A 17422-nucleotide genomic window follows, 5' to 3' on the forward strand; every position below is an offset into this window, starting at 1 on the left:
TGCACCGATCCCCAGCTCTGGTAAAAATGAAGGGAGAGCTTTCCCCCTCTTTCCTTGGTTTGGGTTAGCCACTCTCCACCACGGCTCCCCCTGCTCCTTGGCTGGTGTGCTGGGAGCTGCCCTGGCTTGGTATATGTTCTGTTTTCTTGTCCCATGCTTGCAGCAGCCTAGGGCTATGCCTTGCTCTCATGACAGGGTGGGGAGCTGCGAAGCAATGGCAAAAATACACTTGCTTCACTCAAGAGAAGATTACCCAGAAGAAAGCCCTCTGGTTAGGTCAGAAGCGTTGGTGAGGGGCTCTCCCAGGGATCTTGGTTCTCTATGGCAGGAAAGATAGTAGTTAAGGTTAAAACAGCAATTAGCTCAAAGCTAATTTGGAGCTGTGGCAGTTCTCTCCCCTCCCTGCCTTGGCAAGAGGGTAAGATTTCATTCCCTGTAGTTTTCGTGGTTGGGACTCAAAGTCCGCTGGAGATGCTAAGAAGGAGATCATGTATTTGTACAATGCCTACAAACTGCTGCGGGCCTATTACAGAAATGCAGCCATCTCTGGGGTGAAACATAGCAGCTGTGTAACACCTAATGTACTATACAGCAGCTTAAAACAGAATTCAGCTGATGCCACAGGGGAGACTTTAGCTGCTGGAATTTGGTGCAGGCACACCTGCCCCCTGAGTAAAGTGCAATGGGATCTTGAAAGACCACGAATGGTGAGGGCCCTTGTGAAGATGGCACTTTCAGCAGCATGCTGGACCTTCGAACCATGCTGGGGCACTGGCTCAGTGCTGATTTAGAAGGAAGAGTGCATTCAGTGAATTGCCAATGTCACTGTCTGGAGCACATGAGGTTTCCTGGGAGGTCTTCTATCCAAGTCCTGACCTGACAAAACCCTGCTTAGCTTGTGAGATGGGATGGGCTCACGAGCACAAGACAATCTGGCGAGGAGGACTATCTGAATTGGAACATCAAATTAAATCTGCAAAATGCTGCAGTGTCATTTTGGTACATTTTATCTGATTTATTCTTTCCTCGTTAAGAGGAGCTAATTAACAAACTATCATTTAAATAAACAGCAGTGAGCGTGTTTGTAACCTCCGCTTTATTGAATTGTGACAAATTATTAGCCTTTGCATGTTAAATGGAATAGAAGCATCTCGGAAAAACCCTTAAATTCAATCTGCATAAAGATGATACCTGCTGTGAAAATGAACACAGCGAGGACTTATTCACTATCAATTCTCAGAGCAACCTACAGGGCTCCCCGCTTTGGAGCTTGCACAACCTCCTATCACAGCAATGACACCAACACGTTAATCTGCATATGGTCAGGGAATGGAAACTCATATTGGTTCAAATACAACCCAAGAGGGAAGTGATACCCGGTTGTTCCCATTGATTGGATGCTTGCTTAGTGACAGGGTCATCCCTGCGAAGAGGGCCTATGCATTATTTTAACTCTCAAAATAGGGTTATGCCTGGACATATTTATAAAGATATTTAGATAAATAAAGATGTAGACAGTTGCCTTAATGGATTTTCAAAAGTGCCAAGGGCCTAATTCCCCTGGTAGTTCATAGAGTCTAAGGCCATGTGATCATCTAGTCTATCTCCTGTATGACGAAGCCATAGAACTTCCCCAGAATAATCTGTGTTTGAACTACAGCAGATCTTTTAGAAAAACATCAAATCTGGTTTTTAAATTGCCACTGATGAAGAATCCACCACACCCGTAAGTTATCCCAGTATTTAATTACTCTGTTAGAAATGTACATCCTTTTTCCAGTCTGAATTTGTCTAGTTTCAACTTCCAGCCACTGGATCTTGTTAAACCTTGGTTTGCTAGACTAAAGATCTCATTATCTCGAATATTTATTTCCCACTACACCGTGATCAAGTCCCCCCTTCCCCTTCTCTTTGTTAAGATAAATAGATTGGGCTCTTTGAATCTATCGTTATAAATCATGTTTTCTAATTTTTTAATCATTGTTAGGAGCACAGGTGCTTTCGAAAATTCCACTAGCTGCCTATCTGCAACTTTAGGCACCTAAATAACTTTACATATCTGGCTTGTGAGACTAAGTGGCTTTCTACACAGGGGTAAGTGCGTTTCACACTGATGAATTTGTCCCCTATTCTGTCCATGTACAAAACTGCAAGATTCTCCAGTAATTTGAAGTTATTCACAATACTTCCAAGCAGGAGTGTCTTGGACCTGCAGATCATTCATGAACAGCACCTGATGAATATTCAACATTCCAGATGAATTGGTTAGTTTCAGGAATCACATGATATTGTTTCCCTTCCTTGATCCAATGATTTGTGCAACTTAATTGCCAACAGCACAAATATTGAGTTGCAGCATGTCGAATGTCACACTCAAAATGTGCCCTGGTTTTATTGGCCAGTTATATGATTTGAGAACTCCCTTTGGACAAATATTCAAATTTACAATTTGCTTCTCATAGGTAATTGTACCAGTTAGCTCAGATGCTGGACCAGTTATGAGCAGGAAAAGGGCATGGACACAGGCACAGGCGAATTTCTTTTAAAAAACTGAAACCAACATACTTGCATTAAGAGCCTGTCTATTTAGATTGTAAGCTCCCCAGGGCAGAGACCGGCTATTACGCTGTCTTTGTGCAGAGCCTAGCACAAGGGGGAAGCCCGTTCTCAGGCACTACTGTAATAAATATGATTAATGATAACAACGTAACATTTTGTGCAGCCAGCTCTAGAAAGAGTCTGGGGAGACTGCATTTTCTCCAATTGCATCAGCGCTATAAAACCACCAGCCCAGGTGGCCCTGGTTGGCAGCGTCAGATTGAATTCCTCTCGAGGAGAGACCTCTGGCTCCGCTCTGAGGCATGGCACATTTGCTGGGGGCGTGGGAAGCTCACTCTGCAGCTGCTCATGCTTTACCTGTTCTGTGGGTAGAGAGAGAGCTTCCTTCTCAAGGGTTTGCAATTAAGCACTTTCCCCTGGCACTAAATTCACACCCACAAAATTTGGTGAGAAAATCTAAATGCACAATAAGGAGAAACACAATTTGATCAAGCCCGCCGTCCCAGCCGTATCAGAGTGGCAGCTTCAGGGTACGGTCTGCTCTGCAAGCTGCACAGGCGACAACTGAGCAGAAGAGGCTGCCGGTAACTAGCCGATTGCAATCCCTGGTTATGAGAACCACTTTGTAGCAGTGAGAATCATCTCTTGTCATGGATCCCTGGCAGTATAATGATAATTATCATATCACATGCATCTGTGGCAGTGTCTGTCATCCCAAATGCAACCCCAAGAGCTTAACAAACCTCTCTCTCTCACACACTCACACAAACGCTGTACTAATTCAGCACATCCATAACTGGCAGAGCTCAGATGGCACGCATGCATGTGCACTAGGGTGACACATATAGTGGCTTGCTATCCAGATAGCAAGTGTGAAAAATCGGGATGGGGGGGGGATTAGTTGCCTATATCAGGACATCGGGTCACCAGTGCACGCATACAGAGTGGGGCCTACTGGGGCAAGGAGATGCAAATTGCATGAACATAGCCATGTGTACAACTGCCAGTGCTCAGTTAACACACTCCAAGCCTAAATGCCAACACCACGCTCAGTGCTCTACCAGGCCCATGAGGACTACTCCGCCACGGGGATGAGAGCAGGATGGACAGACGCGGAGATACACAGACAGGTGTCCTGGATACCACGGTAGGAACATGCTGACTGTTCTGTGGTGGCTGACAGCCACCAAGCTGTGATCTCAAGATGCTACCGTTTCCCCCTGTCCTTAGAACAGATGTGGTTACTGGGGGATAAGAGGCGGCAAATGTCACCTTTTTAGTGGTGTGTGTTTGCTTCCTTTTTACTGTCAGACACGTGCTGATGGGAGGCCTGCCTGATTTTCAGAGATGTGTGATTTCTCTCTTAGCAAGCTACAGGTATGGCTAAATACATGCACTTCCATAAGAGTCTGTTCTTTGTTATTGAAGGTTTTTGGAGAAGTATGGCAACTTTCAAGTCAGCTACAGAGTGTCCTGGGAGATTGAAGTGCTCTCTGACTGGTTTATGGAAGTTACCATTTTTTATGTCTGATTTGTGTCCATTTATTCTTTTGCATAGTGACAGTCCGGTTTGGCCAATGTACATGGCAGAGGGGCATTGCTGGCACATGATGGCATATATGACAGTTCATTTTGTTCCCGGGCGCAGAAATGCATCAGAGAGACTTTTATGGTCATTAAGGAGCAACTGGGAGTTTTGCCCTTAGTCACTGTCACCTAGGGATAGAAGCCAAGATTTCATAAGCGTTTTTGGCTGCCCAGCTAGACACACCTTAATGGGGCCTGATTTACACACAGGGCTGAGCACCCCACTCTAAAAGTCAGGCCCCTTTAAGTCATCTCAGGTTGTGCATCAAAAATTCACTGGTCACTTTTGAAAATCTTGGCCAGCACTGACTAAGGGAGGAAACTCCAAAGGTTTGGTTTGGAAAAGCACCCGAAAGTTTGAATGCTTACCCAACCTCTCTGTCACGTACAGAGGGGTGTAGCGGCCCCCTGATCCCCATCTCCCCTTCTGCACCCGGACTCACAATCTGGGAGGCAACCCCCTTTGCTCCCTTGTGGCACCAAGGGAGGGATGGTGGGCTGGACACCCAGAGGCCTTGACCGCACATTATATTTCCCCTTCTCATTTTAAGTGGTTTTGTGTTTCCTGGAGGAACTGTTTTGTAGCTGTGGTTTAGAGGCTCGGGAGCGTTAATGACAAGTCAGGAAAGAATAGGCTCAGTAAGAGGCGCTGTCCTTTCACTCACACACACAGCGTGCCCAGGCTTTTCAGGAAATAGTTGGTTGTTTTAACTGGTTTACGCTCTGGTTATTTTGCAAGCCACAGCATCATCTGAATCACCCCAGAAGTCAGAATTTTTCAGGCACTTAAGCACAGGTGCAAAGTATGCCAGGGTGAGTAGTCATAGCGCCAGAATATGGGCTACGGCAGGGCAAACACTCTGGATAATGGCTCCTTCACGGTCCCACAGGGCCTGGGTGAAGGATGCACGTGGTAGCTGGACACACCAGGGGTTATGTCAGGCACTAAGCCAGGATGTATGCCATGACAACACTGGGTGTCCTCACTTAAGCCAGGGGCCAGGCAGGCAGGCTGGCCTGTGACTACAGGAAGCACCAACCTGCTTTCAAGTCCTCTTTGTGTCCCTCCCCACCAGTTTCTGCACCAGCCACAGGAACGGGGCCCTTGTCATGATGGAGCTAGGCCGTGGCACCAAGTGTGCATGGATGCTGAAGGGCCATTACCGACGGTGGATTAAAATGTGACAGAGGGGCTATAAAGAAGAGAAAAACACCACCACCAGTGTTTACTGTACACACTATCCCACCACCCCTGGCATGGGCATGTGCACCCCTTCCCCTCCCTCCCTCTCCAACCTTTTTCCAGAACTACCGAGAAGCTGTAACCCTCCCAGTCTTTGTGGGGTGAACATCTCTCATCTCTCAGTGGTCTCGCATTCCCTTCAGAAAGCCAAGCAATGTACCTTGTTTTTTCTGTGAAGCTACGTGAAAGCAGCACTTTGCCCTAATGGTGCCCTTGAAATTACAAAGATTAGCAGCTCTATTCTTCTACAGTTTTGGCCAATCACATTTTGGTGGTGTTTTTCCATTCGTAATAAGTTACTGCTGTCATATTGTTCCGGCATCTCAGGCCCCAGTGTGGCATTGTATCCCTCCGTCACTCACTGATCCTAATGCTGATGACTAAAGACTATATTTAAAGGTAATATAAACAGTTTGATCTTTAAAATACATTTGATCTATAATTTCTATACATAGTTCCTGAACTTTTATTTTAAAACAATTATCAAAAAGCGCTTTTTATATGATATTTGCAGCGAGGCTGACAGTAATAGCAATTAAACCCCATCTGTTTGCAGAGCATGAATAATAACAGTTGACACTCAGCTCCTAATACCGTTCGTTGGAAACCCGATAAACACAGGAACTTGTTGCTGAAATGCATGCCTTTGGGGCTGGGTCTATGCCTTCCCCAGACAGAGTTTAGAGGGTTCTGAAATTTCACAGCACAAATGCTAGGGTTTGGTGCATAGAAATTTACTTATCCAGCAAATCATTCGCATATCTAGGATCAATGTTCCTTCATGATCCCTCTGGATCACAGGGAATGTTTTCCATTATCAGGATGCCATTAAATAGCAGCAGCAGCATTCACATTTTCTGTTACATGCATGGCACTTTACACACAAACAAGTTCCCTGCCTTAAAGATCTTACAGTCTAGTAGAGAGGGATAACATGGTGAGCAAGAGGAGATCAAATCACTAGTGGGAGAGAGTGTGATGACGAATCGGGAAATGTCTGAGGTTCCTAAACACACAAGAATGGAGGGGCCATTTCAGGAGTTAGGGGTGGCAGGCAAAAGGTACAGGATCATGAGAAAGAGGAGATTAAAGGATTAAAGTTTGAGCTGAGGTGGCAGAATGAAGGGTGCACAGGGTGGAGATTGGGGAGAAAGGAGATCTTATAGGATTGCTATTCACCAGACCCTGTTATAAATTCTCTTCCTGGGTGTTCCTATGGCCAGAGAACCTGCTAGATTTTTCCTTTTCTAGAGATAAGCCAAGACTTGAGCGCTACTGAACTCAGGGCATTTGGATATAATAGCATCGTGATCTGAACCAAAGCTTCAAGAGTAAACCAGGCCTCCTGGGCCTGTCCACAAACTGCACGCATGGACTTGCACATTCTGGGACTTGTGAGAAAAAGAGACTAGCTACACATCTGCCTGTGCTTGTGTTGCGACTGCAGGTACATTTATATCCCCAAATTAAACGTGGAAAGCTCAGTTTCAGGAAGGGGCTGACTGAACTGCCCACACGAGTCTTGCATTTGCCCAGGCGAACGGACGCTCATGTGCACAGTTACCCATTTCGCATGTCCGAGCACTTACTTGCAGGTGCTATTTAGGTGGTCATGGGCAAATTAGGCCCAGATTATTGCTACTTTAGAATGGAAGTTCTTTGAGACAAGGATCCAGTCTTGCTATGTATCTTCAAAAGGCTTGGAACAGCAGTGGTGTGACACGAATAATAAAGAACAATACATCCTAACAGTGGTTTGCTTACTACTTCTTGGTCTTTAATTTTTATTAATAAAAGGTTTCCTAGATTTATACCAAAAATGGTGACAAACTACGCTAGGGAATCGAATATTATATAAATCTCCCAAGAAATCAAGTCATCAATTAAAAAACGTTTCCCTCTGTTCTTTTCCTTTCAAACACTATGTTTAATAACCAAAAAGTAGAGTACAAAGGGCCCTAGCAAGAAGGAACAATACAGAGTCACTAACTATTACATCCGTAGTGTTACTACAAAGAGCCAGTGCAGCCCGCTGTGTCAGCGGGGAGCTGCGATCAAACAGGGCTCACAAAAACAGCAACTAACTAAACAAAGCTGATCCGCGAGGCGACAAGTCACTCAGGCGCACCTCTTGGGATAAACTCTGAACTGAAACGGATTGCTCAACTGATCATTACTGTGGCTCCAACAACAGCATCATGATGTGAAAAAGAGAGGCGCCAAAGGTTTGGGGTGGGAAAAGAGTGCCTAGTTTTGACCACAAAGGATAAATGACAGGCTAGGAGTCTGAAATAAGAGCTGCTGTTAACCCAACAGGTACCATGTGGTTAGTAGCTTTCCTGTGCAATGCTCCACCCATACACCTAAGAAACCTGACTTAGAAGGACACCCTGTAGGTTGCGAGGGGAGTACAGCCTCCATGATTCATTCAGTCCCTGGCTTCTCTGTCAGCAAGGGAGCCAGCTGGGACAGCGGGTGCTTTTTGTGACCTGGAGGCTATCCAATAGACACTAGACTGAGTCCTAAATGAGGACTGGGCAGGAAATGGTTTTCAGAAATATTTTCCACTCCATATCAGGATGAAACGGAGACCTTTTGAAGTTTTTCAATGAAAAACCAGAACAAGTGCGTGTCCACACCCCAGGACACTCATCTGGGGTGTAGGAGACTCAGAGTCAAGTGCCTGTGTTACCTGGTTTGGAGCACACACTTGAATCTGGGTCTCCTACATCCCAGCTGAGTACCCTCATCCCCTGGCTATTGGCCATTTTTGGGTGGATCTCCCTCAAGCTCTCCTGTTAGAGCGGTTCCTTTTTATACGTATGTATGTATAAATAAATACATAAATATTCATGGGGTCAGAGGGGGACTTATTCTATAGCCGTGGGGGTGAGAGGGCAGGGCATTCACCTGGGATGTGGGAAAGTCAGGTTTAAGCTCCTGCTCTAATGACTATTTAATTATTTATACAAAGTGAGACAGCTTCGACAGAAGAAACGGGACACCCCAAACTAGCCAGCCATCTGGGGGTGACGGCACTCTGCTGGGTTCGAGTTGCTGCATCAGAGCCCTGAACCCAGCTCTCCCTCTCCCAGGTGAGTACCCTGACCCCCAAAGACCTCACTGTCTCCGTCTAACCAGAAATTCCATCCTGAACCTGAGTTAGTTTCCTCCAACCCAGTATGTTCCTGTGAACAGTTTCATTCCAACAAAACCATATTTTCTGATGAAAAACTGTTTTGTCAAAAAATTCCTGACCAGCTCTAACCCTGACCCATTTCTCAACTGGCACCAACAGGCACGTGGGCAGAAACAGCTTTCACTAACTGTTGGTCTGAGCTGGATTTGAACAAGTGATCTAGAGGTTCAAGAGTCTGCCTTGTTACTCTTTGCTTGTCTAATGTACTCCGCTCTTTTAGCCTGTCCTAGGACGTAGGAAGCACTTCTTTTTATACACTCCCACTGCACTCAGAGCAATACAAATGTCACACACAGAGCTGCCCTGTGTAATTCTTACAATGCTAAGGCACTAGTCCACATCAGCCCTCAGACACCAAGATCAATGACACCCTAAAAAGGCCACAGATTAGTTCGAGATGTAGGGCCATACCCCCGGCTGCTGTACATCAGCACAGCTCCATTGAAGTGAGTAGAGCTGTGATGAATTACACCTGAGGATCTGGTCCATCAAATGTAGTCTATTGGTCGCTCAGAATACAACAGCTCTCAGGTGTGCCTGTCGAGAATCCAAACACAACAGTTGTGTCGTCCCACCTTCACACGTCTCTTTTATAAGCAGAGGCCAGGTCTAGATGTGACTCCAACCCCACCATAGTGACATTTACATTCTAAGCTCTTCAGATGAAGGGATATGTCTGTATACTCTCTGTTGTTACACCATGCACCACCATGATGCTTTGTGCACCTAAACTGCAAGCTCTCCGGAGCAAAGAGTGTCTCAAGATATGTCTGTATACTGTGTAGCGCCTTGGAATCCAGGCTTCAGTGACGATTGGAGCCCCAGTGTGCTAGGTGCTGTATAAATACGGATAAGAGACTGTCCATGCCGCAGACCCTTTATAATCTATAAGGTATTAGATTCCATTCTGGGAAAGACTTGTCTGCCTTCTCTGCCAGCTCACCTAGGGGAAGTGGTAGACTGTGCAGCTGGTACCTGAGCACAGACACCAAGACAGAAGGGAGATCCATGGATGTTAAGGCCAGAAGGGACCAGCTGCTTGAGCTCTGAGCGTTGTGTTGGGAGAAGGGGCATTCAATGAGCCAAACAGATGTTCTGGAATGTAGGTGGAAGCTCAGCGATCCCCCAGGCTCGCTCCTGCCAACTGACCGACCAGACCATAAGTGCATGCAAACCACGAGCTGAAAAGCTTGCTCGCCAGGTGTATGAAAATGTGCAGCATGGAAGAGCGATTGGGGAACCCACATTGCGCTCCGGGAGATAATCTCACACATGCATAAAAAACACACACAAACAAGCACCCGGCAAGGCTGGTGCAAGTTCCTCTTTCCCCCCCTCCCTGGCAAACCTTTAGCTTCCACTCCAGCCCGTGCCTGTAATCATGTGAAAATTCCATAACTTTTAAGGATAATAAAGCTCCTGTTTGCTTAAGATAGCATCTGTTTCTATGGTGACACTTGCAACCCAGAACCTGTTTATGAACCAATGCGAGGAAACTTCAAACCGGTATCAAAGTAAATTGCTGTCGAAATCCCTGAGAGGTGAAAGGCATCCAGCACTGCCTAACCTGGGGCTGCTCCCTTCAGAGATAGCGGCCTCCTCCGAAGCTGCCCTGAGCTCTCAGACCTCCCCCCGCTCCACCGGATTAAGAGATCACTGAAGACAAACAGCCCCCGCCCCTTAATATCACACAAGCAGCTTGCTAGCCTAACACCCGACTGGGGCACTCTTTTCACACAGCTACCACTCTGTGCAGAAGGAACAGCTGGCTGCCTACCACGCTCCTCTCTGAACAGATTGTTTCCTTTATCGTTCCTGCTGCTTCACCTCCAGGCATCGGAGTGCCCTAACGAGAACACCTGGAGAGGTCAGCGAGGAGGCAGCAAGCCCGTGTCCCAGGACAGGCGCAGCCAGCAGCCCTCATTCTCTTCGTCAAGAGAATTGCTTTCCAGGAAAACAATGTTTGGAGGCCAGACTCACAAAGGTGTCCCGCCACCATCAGCTTGAGTGACTGGAAACTTGTGGGTTATGGCTGGTTCTTGAGTGGAAGGTAGACGTACAGGATGAGAACATCATCTAGTGGTTAGATTAAGAGTCTGAGAATGAGGAATCCTGGGTTCTTTTCCCAGTTCTCAGAGGGGAGAGGAATCTAGTGGTTAGAGCGGGGCAGCTGGGAGTCAGGAATAATGGGTGCTATTCCAAACTCTGCCACTGTGTCAGTCTATCTGACCCTGGGTGAGGCTCTTAACCTCTCCATACCCCACTTGCCTCAGCAATTTTGCAAAGACTCCAAACATCTTCACTTGTGCAAACCCTCAGGGCTAGCTCTGCCAAGCAACAGATCAGACCTAGGGTGGGTCTCTCTCTTTCTCTGCACTCATTCTCATGTAGGAATTCTCCTGGCTGGCAGAGTTGGTTTCCATAACAACTTTCTGTTACAAACATATTTTGATAAAAATAAAGTTAAAACAGCAAGGCTTTGGTGGAGTACAAATTTGCGGCGTTCTCTCTCCTCCTCCCAACTCACCCCCCCAACAGGGGAAAAAATAAAGAAGTAAAGCATTCCGTTTGAAGGACAGTATTTTCTTCCTTTTTTCTCTCTCCCCACTGAATACAAAATGAAAAGCCTTGTTTACTGGATTTCTCTGTAAACGGGTTCAGTCCCTGCCTAGTTACCTGATGCTCTGCAGGATATACAGGATAATGTGATAAATTCATTTCCAATTCACTGCATTATCCTTTGAATATTTTAATGACTCATTGAATGGAGTAAAAAAAAAAAGCTATTTCAAATGAACAATTATGCTGCATTAGAGTAAAGGCTGATTATATTTAAACACTGCTTGCATGGATAACAGGACATATCGACCTCCGCCTATAAGAGCTAATTTGGCTCTTATCTCTAAATAATTTTACACTGCAAATTACCAGGAAAACCTAAAGGGCTTTAAAAACATTCATCAAAAGATATTATTCCACTTTGTAGCAACATTTTTATTTAAATTATTCTGAATGGGAGTGAAAGCATCTTTCGTGTTTGACAATCAGAGAAACAGGGTAGCCATCGCTGATCAGGGAATGGAGAGCTGTATGGCAGAAGGCATTCTATAGATTAAGCCACTAAAAGTAACAGGCGGATAGTGGGAATGCTTTGGACTGAAATCCACACCTCTGGAAGGAAATTCAGCATGAACACCAAGACTTGATGGAGTGCCAAGGTATTGCTGAATGAATAATGGTACTTAGCACTTCTCTAATGGTGTCCATCTGAATAGCTCAAAATGCTTCACATGTTTCAGTGGATTAAGCTTTTCCTGTGGATCAGTAGAACCTCCATTTTGCAGATGGGGAAACTGAGGCACAATGAGGCCAGGTGTCTTGCCCAAGGCCACCAATTGAGTTGGAGGCAGAGCTGGGATTGAAGCAAAGATCTTCAGAATCACATTCATGTGCTTTAACTACTATCCCGCGCCTTCCGTCCTGGAAGCTAAGGTCATGGGCATTGCCTACACGCAAACTGGTGATTTAAACTAAATTGAAGTAAGACCCCTTTAATCTGAAATAAGAGTGTCCACACTCGGTCTTGCACCAAAATAACAAAAGGTGTGAATTAAAAGCGCTATAGGTTTTTATACAAATGAAGATTGTTCCAGATTAAGGCACGGTGTGAATTTAAAGCGCAATAGCTCTTCTGGAATAACTCCATGTGTAGTTAAATCCTAAATCATTTCATTGCCAATTTGTGTGCAGACAAGACCATAAATAGAAGTTATTTGAAGCAGAGACTTTAATCTTCCAGGGAACTGATTTTCATTTACACCAGGGGCCAGATTTTTAAAGGTATTTAAGTGCCTAACAATGCAGCCTGGCAGCCAATGAGATTTGCAAAATCACTGGGAGTCAGAAACGTCTCACTAGTTGCTTAGCTGCATCTTAAACTATTTAGCCACTTAGGTACCTTTAGTACCTACATACCTGGGCCCTAGCATCCCATTACACCACGTTGACAATATAAAAGGGGCATTGATGCAAGTCTAAATGGCCTTGGGGTAAATGAGATTCTGTCCCTATGTTTCTGTATAGCACCTAGCATGATAAGGCCCCAATCTTTGGTGTTCCTTGCTGCTATTGAAATACCAACAAACAGTATAATAAATAGCCATGAACTGGATCCAGCCCTGCTTCTAGTCACAGATTCACAGTAGTTAGAGATGGAAAAGCACTACTTGGTCCCACGTAGTCTGTGCCCTGGAGACCAGTGCAGGATTGGTCTCTTCAATCTATTTTTCTGGGCTTTATCTAGTCCAGTTATGTGAATTAGGGATGAGAGACGGACATAAATAAGAACACCCCCTCCTTTCCCTGAAGCTTACTTAGTCCCTTGATAGAATGAACTCTCTCTGAGCCTTTGAGGAGGTTCTGAGCTAGTCAGGTAAGCAGATTTCCACCCTCCTCCCCCCCACTTATACTGTCTGGTTGGGAAAGGAAACAGCACTGCCTAAAAGTGTCAGGAGAAAACCTTGCCCTGCCTGTTGGACAGATTCGCTTTGCGGAGGAGAGCTGAATTTTAATCCGAATCCTTTCCTGCTTTCCTTAGAAGTTCTTTTATTTTTACAAAGAGGACAATAATTAGTCAAAGAGAATGCACTGGAAGGGTCTGTGTGCAGAATGGAAAACATGAACTCAGGCTTCTTTGCGTTTAGTAAATATTAAAATTAATGAGAGACTTTCAGGACCCCTTTTAGAAATGCAGACGGGCTCCTGTAAAAGATTTTTTTTTTTTAATTTTACATGAATCTTTGCAATTATTCTGAATGCTTTTTTTTTTTTTTAGCCAATTAAGAAATTCATAGAAAGTATTAATATCCAGTTTTAATTTGCTTAATATTCCCATTAACAATAAAAAGTCTAATTAAGGTATCTGTACAAAACGCCCTTAGCAGTAATTTCAGAGAATAATAGCGGAGAATGACTAGATATTTCTTGTTAAATGCATGCTGAAAATTAATTGATATCTTAATTAGACTTTAGTACTAAGATTATTAGTTAGATTGAATCAGAGTTGAAACACCTACTCTTTAAAAAATAAAATAAAATAAAAGCAGGCAACAGAGAGGGAGAGGAAGAAGCTGCTTTTCTAAATGTTGTTTCCCTAAAGAAACTGATAATGCAATAAGAGAGAGACTGGAAGCATTGTAAGGGAGTTAGCACAAAATAATAAGAGTGCTTGCTCTTTCTCTTGTGTCTTCCCTGCCAGAATCTCACAACACATTCACATATTAAACCCCACAACACGTTTGTGAGATAGGTAAGCATCACTGCCGCCATGTAATGGGACAAGTAGGGAAAGCGATTTGCCCAACCTTGTACACTGAGTAGGAACAGAATCCAGGACTCCACTCCCAAGTCTCTGCACCTGTAAGATTGTTCAGCCAAAACAAAATGATCCCTCCTAGTTGTTCTCTCCCCCAGCACCGATGTCAATTCTCATTGATCAGTTCATTGTGAGAAATCTGATCCCTGAATTGCATATTCTTGTTGCTTATCCCTGGGTGGGCTCCCGGACACTGACTCATGGCAATCCATTATTGATAGTCATAGCACTGAACTGCAAGTGACTCAATAAATGTGTGTTGGGATTTTTGTTTTACGACTGTTCTGTTTCCCTGAAGAGTTTCCGACACGGGCACTAACCACAGCGCTAGAGAGGGAGAAGCCTCTGTTGGGATTTGAACCTGGGGTTTCAGGGAAATACAGGTATTCCAAACGTGGTGCTTAGATTGCTGATGATAAGAGCTGACTGAACAGCTAAGATATGCCCCTCTTACTGGATTCTAAACTGAATTACTGGTCTCATCCCACTGAACATGCCAACTGTTTTTTATGCTCATTTGTGCCATGCTGAATGACTGATACACACACTCGAGAACGTCTTCTTCTCGGAGTAACTATTCCCCTTGAAGCAGATCACCTGGGCTGATTCTGTCATGTAACTGCTCAAAATACGCTCACCCTGGCCAGCACAAATAAATAAAAGGACAGGGATTTCCCCTGATGAGTGAAGAATCTCACAGTGAATAGCGTAAAGAGGCAGGTGCGGTCTTGCTGTCACACCCTGTACGTAAGCACCAACTTCATGCTGGATAGGATCATTGAAGTTAATGGGGAAGACTGAGAGTCAACACAACACAGAGCCCAACATTACCCTGACCTCCCCTCCTCAATAAAACCTGCTTTTAATTTGTCCTCCTGATGCTGAGCCTCCAAAGTCAGCTATCTGAAATCAATTAACGTCCCAGCTCCTCCCCCAGCAAACCCTGCAGGAAAACGGGTTTGCGGCAAGCTCAGCTGTACGGAGCCAGATTCAGCATTGAAGGAAGGAGGTGAACCAGCATCCAGTTCTTGGAGTTGCAGCTGCTCCCTCCTGGGCTAAGTTTGGCCCATCGAGTTGCAGTGTCTGCACCAACCACCCCATCTGCTCATTTCTCACTGTGTGCCACCTGCTGTGTACTATCGCTCTGAGTCACACGCAGAGAAAATGTTTATCTTCCTGAGATGCTGGTCTTAAAGTCTCAGGAAGTGGCTGAAGCAGAAGGTGCTCAGTGTAGAATACCTGTGATTTCACTTCCCCAAACTGCTAAGGATATATCTCCATCTAGTCTACAGAAGGAGGAGGAGAAGTGGGAGCTAGAGAAGAGGCATTGGTGAGTTAGTAATTCATTAAGCCCTCATTCCCCCGTGTAAAGCTCAGCTTTCTAGTACATGGAGCTGGGCAAGGCTTCCTTCCAGCTTCCCTTCTCCGTATATCCATGAAAACCATTTACAACCATTTGTAACAAGCCCTTGGTGAATGGTAATGAAACATAGCGCCTGTTGTTCCCCTGCCCGGCTATTCAGGGCCCAAACCAGAAGGCCTACTACAGGATTGAACCGGAAGAGGGAGAACAAGGGGTCACGGATCAGCAAGACTCAACAGAAACAATCCTGCAAAGCCCCTTTCTGGGGCTACCCCCCAAATTAACCCATCGCTGCCCTGGTGTCTTAGAAGAATGATTATCTCTTATTTCAGCGCAGGCTAAGGTCTGGGTGGAGGAAAAACTTAAATGAATGTGTTGAGCAACATTTACACATCACTGATGTGATCCTAGGTAAGAGAGAGAAGAGAAAAAGGCCAAGTACTCACGTCGATGTCAGTGACAACCCAGTGTCTCCAGAAACGGTACTTCGGATTAGCTCTGCTCGGGGCATCTGGATCAACCATGATCAGCACATACTTCTTATTCTGGAATACAAAAAACATCCCAATCCTTTTAAACACACAGCCTTACAGTGCTTTCACAAGTCAGTAGCAGGTGAATGTTCTTCGGGGAGAGAGTGCACAGGGCAAAATTGACAGGGAACTAGGACTTGGGTATTCTCGTCGTAGCTCGGTGGGAATTAATCACAGGTTAGGATAGCGTCTGTCTCTTGCCATATTGTGCGTCTGTCCTGAGGAACGTCAACCTCAAAGGCCCTCAGTCCAGGACTTTCATCAGCACTAAATTCTCTCTCTCGCTCGCTCTCACCCACCCCCACGAAAATAGTTATATTTGGGTGTGATCCTGGGATGAAATGAGCTGTAAAAATGCAACGTATCCTATTACTGAGTGCTTCGCACTAAGCCTGGATTCCTTCTCCTGACATTTTATTCCTCGTGGCCTAAACTTCCTCAAAGAGCTTGCCGAGGAAGAATGGGCTTTTGTAATACGTCCAAATACAAGGCACCGGAGAGAATTTTCCCCAACCGTTCACTAACCACATCCTACAGCAGAGTGAGACGTGCTGTGACACAAGGGGCTTTCCACACAGACGCTTGCATTCCATTGGAAACGAGGGACAGGATATAGTCTGAGCTCAGAGGCAGAATCTCACAGCCCCTCCGCGGTACCCTGCTGGGTCAGTTGTGTGAACAGTCAGGATACAAGAAAAAAAAAGTCTCCCTGCTGACTAAACAAAACACTGACTAAATTGATTCAACTGAGCACAGGAGCTTCCAGGGTGGAGCAGGGCAGTGAGCTATCTAGTCCGGTGCCTTGCGTCTGGCCCTGAGCGATATTTCGAGAGAGTAACATGGCCCCACAATGCACCGTAACAGGCTGTGAATGGAAAAAAAGAATCCTTCCTGCCCCTTGCAGATCATGACCCGAGGCATGCATTGTAATGACCCGCCTCATCGTGTCAGCCGGTGTCGCTACAAACGCTATCGATGGCCATTAACTGAGGGGGTCTGGCTCATTTTTTTGGAGACATTTAAATAGGCGTGGGGCTTGCGAAAGGTGCGGGGTTGACAGCTCTGGAAGAGGAAGGCTTCCCTTTATCCAGAGAACAGGTGTCGTGTGGCGAGCAGCAGGGCAAGCATTCTCCACTCACTGCCCTGCCGGAGGTCTGTAGGCACCACCACAGGGGGACCATTTTCCAGGCCCAGCATGCCCTATTACTAAAGGAGGACACTAGTGGTGATGATTCTTGCAGTGTGGACACCTGTCCCAGCCTACGGGCACCTTGCTCTAGCCAGCTGTCAGACAGTAACAATAGTTTGGTCCCTGCCACCCTGGACTGGCTTTGAAGTGACCTCTGGTTGCTAAGCTGGGAGAGCTCAGTGCACTTGGCAGGATACAGGGTTCCAGATGATCCTGCAAACACTTACGTCATTAAGGGACCTGTGTGCTAATAAGATCTCGAGATGGACCCAGCAGCTTGCTAGCAGTGCAGCGAGCTGGTGGCACTGATTCCACAGCATGTCTTTGGGTCGACATTTCCTACATTGGCTAAGACATTTAGCCACGTGACTCTCA

At 45.7% G+C, this 17422-nt stretch overlaps 1 protein-coding gene across 9 annotated transcripts in view; it reads right to left on the reverse strand.

Annotated features, from left to right (window-relative positions):
* The window catches only part of PEBP4 (phosphatidylethanolamine binding protein 4), a 219827-nt gene that overhangs the window by 121995 nt on the left and 80410 nt on the right, over positions 1-17422 (reverse strand). For all 9 annotated transcript variants that reach the window (XR_010918875.1, XR_010918874.1, XR_010918876.1 and 6 more), the window contains exon 4: positions 15772-15870. Coding sequence is in view for 3 of the 9 variants with exons in the window: in XM_067543690.1 (XP_067399791.1) it covers positions 15772-15870 (99 nt within the window). In the remaining 6 variants the exon portion in view is untranslated. The remainder of the gene's footprint in view (positions 1-15771; positions 15871-17422) is intronic.

The sequence above is a fragment of the Emydura macquarii genome, unplaced genomic scaffold (genome assembly GCF_026122565.2).
Source record: "Emydura macquarii macquarii isolate MOO-44397 ecotype Brisbane River unplaced genomic scaffold, CSIRO-AGI_Emac_v2 contig_967, whole genome shotgun sequence".
Classification (NCBI taxonomy): Eukaryota; Metazoa; Chordata; order Testudines; family Chelidae; genus Emydura; species Emydura macquarii.